Genomic DNA, 9,780 nt, shown 5'->3' on the forward strand with positions numbered 1-9,780 from the left:
GGCGCCTGGGTGGCTCTGTCAGTTAAGCATCTGACGTCGACTCAGGTCATGATCTCGTGGTTTGTGGGCTCGAGCCCCACGTCGGGCTCTGTGCTGACAGCTCAGAGCCTGGAGCCTGGATTCTGTGTCTCCCTCTCTCTCTGCCCCTCCCCTGTTCACACACACACACACACACACACACACAGTCTCTCTCAAAAATAAATATTAAAAAAAATTTTTAAACAAACATACGGGACTTTAATTAAAATAGAGCTTACACGGTGTCTTAGCTTGGTGCTGCCATAACAAAATACCACTGATTAGGTGGCTTAAGCAACAGAAATATATTTTCTCACAGACTGGATGCTGGGAATTCCAATACCAAGATGCCAGCAGTGCTGGTGTCTGGTGAGGATTTTGTCCTTGAGTCGTAAACAGCCACCTGCTCTCTGTATCCTCACATGGCCTCTCCTCAGTGTGTATGCTTAGAGAGAGAGCATGAGCAAGCTCTCTGGTGTTTCTTTTTATAAGGACACTAATCCTATTGGATCAGGACCCCGCCCATATGACCTCATTTAACTTTAATTACCTCCATAAAGGCCCTGTCTCTAAATACAGGCGCGTTGGGGGTTGGGTCTTCAACGTATTAATTCTGGAGGCAGACAAACATTCAGTCCATAACACACAGTATTTACATGGGCTAGGATCGTATGCTACCCCACGGGTACATTTAACATACCTGTGGGGTGACAGCTAATTCCATTTAAAACATAATCCTCCACTCACAGAATCAGATGTGGGGGATCCAGCACCAATGGATCAGCCAGTGGTTCAACACAATCCTCAGGGACAGAGCCCCAACCCCACGGGGTATTGTCCTGAGCAGCTGCCTTCACTGAGTTTTTCACGCTCTAGCAGGCCACCCATCGAGCAGTCTCAATTTCCTTTCTTCCTCCATAGAGGAGGGAAATCCTAGAGAACCCCTCCTCAATGAGGCCATTGGCTTGAACTGAGGAAGAAGTGCTGGTGCAACAGAGATAGGTGGCACGCACCTGTGAATGTAACTTGCTCATGCCTTCTGGACTTCCTAGGATTGATTCTAAGTGTGCTGTGTCCATAGTACATTGGATCGCTGCTCGGGCTTTGTGAATCAGTGCTGATCATAGTATAAGATGCACTGCTTTTGGTATCCCTTCTATAGGCATTCATAGTCTACTAGGAACCAGTAGCGTCCAGGAGATGCTTTTCAGAGAGTAGTTCTCTGCCATGGAAGGCATGACCCCACACAGAATCCTTCAGGTCTGCTCTACAACTCCTCTGTTGCAGTTGCCAGAGACTCCACACAGCATTCTTCCCTTTCGCAGATACCTCTAACACAATCGAGTCAACCAAATCCTATGGCCTAGGTAGCAGGACGGCTTGTGTTTCAGCTAGGACCTGCTGCAGGGCCCTCTTGCCTCTGGGCCCCGCTTGGAACTGGTAGCCTTCCAGGTCACTTGATAAATGGATTGGAGCAGGATTCTCAAGTGCAATGTACACTGTCGCCAAAATCCAAGGAAGCCCACTGAGTCCTGCACCTCTTTCTTAGTGGGACAAGGTACAGCAATTTATCTTTCAGGGGAAATGTCTCTATGCCCCTAACCATTGGAGCTCTAAAGTCTTTACCAATGTGATAGTCCCCTGAACGTTTATGGAGTTCATCTCCGTCCCTCTGACATTCGTGTGCTTATAAGGCATTTGGGATACCTGCTAGTTCCTGCTCACCAGGTCTCACTTAATGAAGACATCAGTATAGAGAGCCAGCATGGGATTCTTGAGAATGTCGAGATGATCAAGGTCCTAACAGACTATATTATAACAGAGCAGGAGAGGTCACACAGCTCTTGGGCAAGACAGTGAATGCTATCCTTGGTATGTGAAGACCTACTGCTTTGATCCTTCCTATTGATAGAGATCAAGAACGATCTGTTGACCAGATCAATAGGTGCTTATCGATGCCAGCACCATATTGACTTGTACCGCATTCAGCATGGCAGCTGATCCCTGCAGTTCCTTTGGTGTGTACACTGTTCCCTGTTCTCAATTCTTCCCGCTCAGGAATGTAATTGTGTCTTCACTTCTGCTTTAGACTCTGCTCTCTGGGGAACCCATGCTGAAGTGTTGGAGCCTCCAGTGATCTAGAAAGCAGACCTTTAGGAAGGGGCTGTAAAGTCGCCTGACTCACTGTTCTGATTCCCCACCTTCCGTTGAGAAAATGGGGTCCCTGCCGCCTTCCAGCCAGAGAAAGAGGAGGAAGAACGGAGTGAAGCCTGGTATATTAGTGAGCAGGCTCCCGCTGTTACCACGTGCAATGGGTTGTGTGATCCTGTTACATTTGTTGTGTAGATGAAGAAAAAGTCTAAGAGAGGTTAACTAACATACCCAAGCTAGTAAACTAAAAAGCTAGAAAACAGAAGCTAGTAAGTAAAAAAGCAGTTGTTGCAAACCAGGTCTGTCTGACGCTAAAGCTCATTTTCCCCTCCTACCGCCTATCTTCTCTCGGGAGTAACTATGACAGATGGCGGAGGCCCTCGTTACACATCCTGGAAAGTCACACCGAAGGGTGGGTGGGCCTCTGCCAGCTCAGGAAAGAAAATGGCCTTCTGAGGGGACCGAGTAGCTTGTGCGCAGTCCAGGAGGCCTAGGAACTGTCGGTGCGGAATAGGGGGTGGGAATACGGCTACTGCAGAGGCTGAGCCCAGGAGGGAAGACGAGGCCGGAGCTTGAAAGGTGCCCGGTGAATGTCGGGAAGCCAGTGTAGGAGTCTGAAGAGGGAAACTTCGGGAAAAGACGTCGGCAGTGTGAACGTTGCCGGTGTGCAGGAAGGATGAAGGAAAGAAGATTTAGGGAGGTTTCTGGTTTTCTTAGATTGTTCGGGCATTGTTCTTCAGGTGTCCTAGCATTTCCCTCCTTAGAACAAGGATCTTGCGGGGCACCTGGGTGGCTCAGTAAGTTAAGCATCTGACTTTGGCTCAGGTCATCATCTCATGGCATGAGTTTGAGCCCCTCGTTGGGTTCTGTGCTGACAGCTCAGAGTCTGGAGCCTGCTTCAGATTCTGTGTTTCCCCTCTGTCTCTGCCCCTCCCCCGTTGACACTCTGTCTCTCTCTCTCTCTCTCTCAAAAATAAATAAAAACATTAAAGTTGAAGAAAGAAAGAAAAGAAAGAGAGAGAGAGAGAAAGAAAGAAGAAAGAAAGAAAGAAAAAATGTCCTAGGGAAAGGATGTGTGGAATTGAATAGAAAAAAATAGCTATTGGGGTACCTGGGTGATTCAGTAGGTTAAGGGTCATGAAGTCATGATCTCACAGTCATGAGATCGAGCCCTGCTTTGGGCTCAGCACTGAGCATGGAGCCTGCTTGGGATCTCTCTCTGCTTCTTTCTGCCCTCCTCCACTTATTCTCTCTCTCTCTCTCTCTCTCTCTCTCTCTCTCTCAAAATAAATGCATAAACTAAAAACAATTGCATTAAAAAATAGCTGTTGAGGCATTCTGCTCCCTCTCAATTCTCTGTTAACACGAATACTATTTTTTCAGAAGCAGCCGGATTATCCTTGTTTTGTTTTTCTTGCTCTTTAAATCTTGGTATCATAATAAGCCGGCTCACTTTATTTACAAGGCTTTGAAATGTGTTTGTTGCTTCAGTGATAGAAGTCTACATAATCTTCTAAACCCAGTAAGGCTAGTTATTGTATTTGGTAAACTATGCTGATGAAGTTAGTAGTGAGATTACTGGAGTGGCTTTGACAATGACTTTGGCAGACATTCTGTTCTGTTCCCTTTTTTTCTTGATAGTATACAATGTTGTCAGGGCAAGTCCCATTCCAATCTCACGACAAAAGTTTGACATGTACCAGTGCAGTGGAGATCATGAAGAAAATTAAAAAGGGAGACTTCTCCTTTGAAGGAGAAGCCTGGAAGAATGTATCCCAAGAAGCTAAAGATTTGATCCAAGGTAAGAATCTGATGCAATTTTACATTTTGTATGATGTGTAGTGATTAAAGTGGAATCATACTCATTGTGCATATATTTATTTGTTAATTACTCATGGAGCTTACATGTGTTCTAAAAGGTTTCCAGGTTAGTCTACTGAACCTTTTTTTTTTTTTTAATTTTTTAAAATATTTATTTTTGAGAGAGAGACAGAGTGTGAGCCAGGGAGGGGCAGCGAAAGAGGGAGACACCAGAATCCGAAGCAGGTTCTGAGCTCCAGGTTCTGAGTTGTCACTACAGAGCCGGACTCAGGGCCAGAACTCACGAACCACGAGATCATGACCTGGGCGGAAGTCCAGCACTTAACTGACTGAGCCAGCCAGGCGCCCCGGCCTTATTTTTTTTCTTATCAGAACTCTGTCCCTTAGTAGTCTTACCCACATGCACAGGGTCCGCAGTGTCTCAATCTAACACCTCCAAAATGAACTGACACTATTTTACTATCCTTTCCCCCCAAATATGCCTCTTCCCATCCCCCTCTTGCACTGCCAAGCAGCCAAATTACCAAGACAGAAACCTGGACGTCACCGTACGTCCCGCACCTTCCTTACCTTCCGCAGCCACTCAGTGCTGCAGGTTCGGTGTCTCTCCTCACCACCTCCTGCGGTTCACATGGCCGCCCTCGGGTCTTGCCATCCTTCCTCTCCTGAGATCCCACACCATCCTTTCAGCCTGTCTCACTTCCTCTGACTTTACCTGTCCGTTATCGACCAGCAGAGCGACCTTCCTCGTATCCAGACGTGCTCATGCCTCTCTTCTGTTAAAAATCCTTCAGAGAGTCCCTGTTAGCTTCAGGTCAGACTCCTATATGGGAGCATTTGAGATTCAAAGTCCTTGGTGACCTGGCCCTGCCTGCCTATGCTTCCTGTTACCCTTACTCTGCCTTTGAATTCTTCAAATGTGCCGGCCCTCAGATTCCTGTGTGACTTTACTCTGGCGCTTTGTAATTCCTGGGGCATCCCTCTTCATTGAGCCCACCTGTACCCATCCCCCCAGGACTCATCTTCTGGAAGCCTTCCGGGGTGCCCCCACTCTCTGGTCAGAGCCCTTCCCTTGGGCGGCTAACACACTGTGCCTGGGGATTTTGCTGTTGCGCTTGTCGCCTGATGCTGTCCTAGTTGGTTTTGTCTGTACATCAGCTCAGAGCTCCTCTTTGTGTCTCCATCTCCATATCTCCCCTGCCTTACGGCACTTACTGACTTGTACAAGATGTTTGTACACAAGGGACGCCTGGGCGGCTCAGCCAGTGAAGCGTCCGACTCTTGATTTGGGCTCAGGTCATGATCTCACAGTTCACACCATGGAGCCCCACGTCAGGCTCTGAGCTGACAGTGCAGAACCTGCTTGGGATTCTCTCTCTTCCTCTCTTTTTGCCCCTCCCCCCTTCATGAGCACACACGTGCACGCTCCCTCTCTCTCAAAATAAATAAATAAACATTAAAAAAAGGATTGTTTGTACACAAATGAAGTACATCTAGGTGCTCTTTGTTCCCTTGGAGCTTCCCATTCGCCAGTGGGTGTCTTTATGTTGGGTGCTAATTTTCTCCTGATCAAGAAGCCAGTTAGCCTACAGCAGACATAGGCTGTTGTAGGCCTTATCATCAATTAGCACCCAGCATTTACTAGGAGATTTTAAATTTTTTTTTTTCAACGTTTTTTTTATTTATTTTTGGGACAGGGAGAGACAAAGCATGAACAGGGGAGGGGCAGAGAGAGAGGGAGACACAGAATCGGAAACAGGCTCCAGGCTCTGAGCCATCAGCCCAGAGCCCGACGCAGGGCTCGAACTCACGGACCGCGAGATCGTGACCTGGCTGAAGTCGGACGCTTTAACCGACTGCGCCACCCAGGCGCCCCGACTAGGAGATTTTAATGTATATGAAAATGTAATTACCTTAGTAGGAGTTTGAAGCCTTATAGAAACCATTGTGTCATGTGAACCTCATTGAGATTTATGTCTGAAGCAACAAATCATAAAATAAAAATATCTCAATTATTCCCATAGGACTTCTCACAGTCGATCCAAATAAAAGGCTTAAAATGTCAGGCTTGAGACACAATGAATGGCTTCAAGATGGCAGTCAGCTGTCCTCAAATCCTCTGATGACTCCAGACATTCTAGGATCTTCAGGGGCTGCTGTGCAAACCTGTGTGAAAGCCACCTTCCACGTAAGGCCCTGGGCTCTGCACACATAGGGCGGGTTTGAATCATGACCTCAGAGACACATCCTTAGTGGTGCATTGAAAATAATGCGGTTGTTTTTTTTTTAAGTTTAGGTATGTTTTTATAAATCCCTTCGTGATATAAACACATGGATTAACACAAAGTGTGTGGGGCATCAGAGTCACTGCTGACCCACAAGCACTCATATGACATTTAGAATGAGCTTGTGAGATGGGGCAGTCGTGTGACATTTGAGTAGTGGAAAGTTTTCGGGAGATCATGAAAACAATAGGCTTCATATTGGAATTTTTCTCTCTCAAATAAGCTGAATCATTTTCTTTGAAAGCCATAAATAAATATTAGGAGCGAAGGCACATGTGAAAGTCTGTTCACTTAACAACCATTGACACATCACATATCCTCGAGGCTGCGGGGGATGTGTCGTCAGAGTACACGCATTTGTACCAAGCAGCTGCTAATGCTTTAAGATAATCGCATAAGGAATAGGTGAGTTCCGGAGAAGTACAATTACCTCTGAAGGGATCATCTTGAGAGAGGAAAAAGGACAGTTTCTTCTTCAGCGGCAGACGTGGCTCAAAAATTAATGAACGAGGATACCATTGAGGTGCGCAGGGAGTGACTGCGAAGGTTGTAGCAGATGGTCGCCCATCTTCCCGGTGGTATTTGAGGCAAAGTGATCAGTAGTAGCCCCAGTGACACCCAAGCTGGAGACCAAGAAAAGTAGGGACAGGCTGCTGGGAGGAGTAACCAGGCCGAGGCATGTGGCGCCAAGCCTTTCTGTGTAGATGAAGTGTCCAAGATCCACCCGGATTACCCCGACTTGGAAGTGGAGAGCAGGGGCCCGTAATGGATCAGGTCTGCTCTGTATTGGGGTTTTGTGGTCAGAATTTATTTTATTTTATTTTATTTTATTTTATTTTATTTTATTTTATTTTATTCTATTTTATTTTATTCTTATAAGTTTATTTATTTATGTATTTTGAGAGAGAGAGAGACAGACATGGGAGGGGGAGAGAGAGAGAGAGAGAATGAGAGAGAATCCCAAGCAGACTCATCAATTGTCAGTACAGAGCCCCATGCGGGGCTCGGACCCACCAACCATAAGATCATGACCTAAGCCGATGCTTAACCACCTGAGCCACCCAGGCGCCCCTGTGGTTGGATTTAAATCTCAGACGCAGGACCAGTAAAAGTAATGGGGGTTGGAGGGGGGGTGGTTAGTGTTTTTCACTGAGAGGTAGCGCTGACCTCATCAAAAGATTGAGGAAGAATCAGGACTCCTGATTTGATTTACGCGGAGCCCTGGGGACTCTTCCCCTGAGCTTGTGCGTCCTGCCAGGAGGTTGGCAAGTACCGGTTTTAAGGACTTTGTTCCCAAAACAACTTGGAGCCGTGGTTGCCAACCGAAAGTTGTCTTCTTCTAGAAGTCAGACGTGCCGGAAAGCGTCAGCCCCTTTGCCTTCACAGAGGCTCCCTCTCTTTCTCCCCTAGGCCTTTAACAAATACAAGAGAGAGGGGTTTTGCCTGCAGAATGTCGATAAGGCCCCTCTGGCCAAGAGAAGGAAAATGAAGAAAACCAGCACCAGCACAGAGACGCGCAGCAGCTCGAGCGAAAGCTCCCACTCGTCCTCCTCCCAGTCCCACGGGAAGACCACCCCGACGAAGACACTGCAGCCTGGCCACCCCGCTGACGGCAGCAACCCGGACACCCTCTCCCACTTCTCGGACTGAGCGCGGGCGGGCGGAGGGCAGGACTGTCGCCGCCGACGACCCATCGCACCCACGTGCCCTCAGCCTGTGCCTGAGGTGACGTCGTGCGCTTTTAAAAACGTGCCCCGTTGGTCTTCGCGGAACCTGCCTCTTAGGGAGTTGTTTTCAGGCAAACCCAACTGGTTGCCCGTGTCCAAAAAGCACTGCACGGAGAATGTTACTGTGAACAGAGCACACGTTTTACTGTTGAGTGACCTGGCGTGACGCCAACAGGACTGTTCCTGAAAGAGCAGGGGTGTCTGTAAACCTACTTAGGGGCGGGTCAGGTTCGAGCTGCTTACAAAACGAGTCTCGGGTGTTCCAGACGTCCGCCCGCAGGAGTCACACGTACGGTGATGATGATGCCTTTTGCTTTGCCTCGGGGACCGTGTGGCCTTTTAAGAGATGGGCCCCCGCGGAGCAGTGCAGAGATTGTGTAGTGAATTTGATGCGTGGCGTTCGCTCATTTCCTGAGAGAGGGTTTTAACTTATTGTCTTTGTTTTATGGTTGCCTACGATGGTAACCTGTTGTTATGAGTCCTTTTCTAAAAAGTAAAAGAAAAAAAAAAAAGATACAGGAACGTAAGGTCCCATACTCTGTATTGGGGACCCGTCTGACATGCATGCTAAGCTACGTACGGTTTTAATTTCGCACTGCTCTTTCCTGGCAGGTTGTTTTAATGGTTATTGCCAAATATTGAGGTACACGTCTCTGTTTTAAGTAATACTGCACTTTGTAAAAGACTATGGATAAAGCAAACTATTTTATAAAGTGCACCGTTTAAAGCACATGTGCTGCATTTTTGCCCGTTTTTCCATCATCCGCTTTAAATTTGTCCTCACGTCCCCCTTCTACCTTGTCTGCGACAAGCGGAATGGGCATAATCACGATCCACTTAGGCACCGATGCGAAGAAAATCTAAAGGAAAATTCTATGAAACACTGTGCTTCACATCTGTGTACTGCGTTGTGCTGCAGCGAGGCATGCCCTCCCGGAGTCGGATATTATGTACATACTATTTTAGAATCATGACTCTGACTTGTCTTGAAATTTTTCTGTTAAATTTTAAATGCAGAGAGCATATTTTATAAACTTCCGCAGAGCCCTTTTGTTGCTCCAAAGTTCTGAATTCCTACAGAAAGCAAGTACTATGTGATGGAGACCTTTCACCAAAAGATTGCTTCCTTTTCAAATACAATGAATTCATTCCCTATGCAAAAAGAAAAAAAAAAAAGATAGGATTTGTACGTTGTATTTTCTTTTAAAGCCATCACAGGAAATGTCAGGACTGAGAAAAGTGATCTTGGCTGTGTTTACAAGAATCATGCTTAAAAAGATAATGCCCAACATGTTTATTTTATAATTTTTGTTAGTGATAATCTCTTGAGCATTGGTTTGGAATTTGGGCATGATATTTATTTATTCCTTTCTTGAGATAATAGCAGCATTAATTTCAAACAGTTACGAATACTAAAAATATTGCACTCTATGTAATAGTAGTATATTTATTACTAAATCAATGTACATATTAATAGCACAGGCAAAAAATGGCAAATATTAAAATATTTTCAAAATACTGTATCACTCTGTTCACATTTTTGTCCGTGAAGGTTATTGGAAATGACTTTTTATACTTTTTAGCGGCCCAAATGGCTATATAATTCTCACGAGTCAATGAAACTTTTGTGCTCCTAGCTTTCGGTCATTCCTGGTAATGATGGGAAATCTTACATGAATTATTACCACCATATAGCTAATTCACAAAATGTGATTTCCTCAGGCACGGAATTATAATAACCAAGAAAATGTCCGTTTGTATCTATAGTTATGTTAAAT

At 46.0% G+C, this 9,780-nt stretch overlaps 1 protein-coding gene across 7 annotated transcripts in view; it reads left to right on the forward strand.

Moving 5' to 3' along the window:
- RPS6KA5 (ribosomal protein S6 kinase A5) overlaps positions 1-9,525 on the forward strand; it is a 179,752-nt gene extending 170,227 nt beyond the window's left edge. For all 7 annotated transcript variants that reach the window (XM_047080216.1, XM_047080217.1, XM_047080218.1 and 4 more), the window contains 3 exons: positions 3,811-3,970; positions 6,015-6,178; positions 7,686-9,525. In XM_047080216.1, the coding sequence (XP_046936172.1) occupies positions 3,811-3,970; positions 6,015-6,178; positions 7,686-7,925 (564 nt within the window). In that variant the 3' untranslated portion in view covers positions 7,926-9,525. The remainder of the gene's footprint in view (positions 1-3,810; positions 3,971-6,014; positions 6,179-7,685) is intronic.
- The last annotated feature ends 255 nt before the right edge of the window (positions 9,526-9,780 follow it).

Source organism: Lynx rufus, unplaced genomic scaffold (genome assembly GCF_022079265.1).
Source record: "Lynx rufus isolate CCGP_SWC_20201006 ecotype Redwood Valley unplaced genomic scaffold, mLynRuf1.p SCAF_17, whole genome shotgun sequence".
NCBI lineage: Eukaryota > Metazoa > Chordata > Mammalia > Carnivora > Felidae > Lynx > Lynx rufus.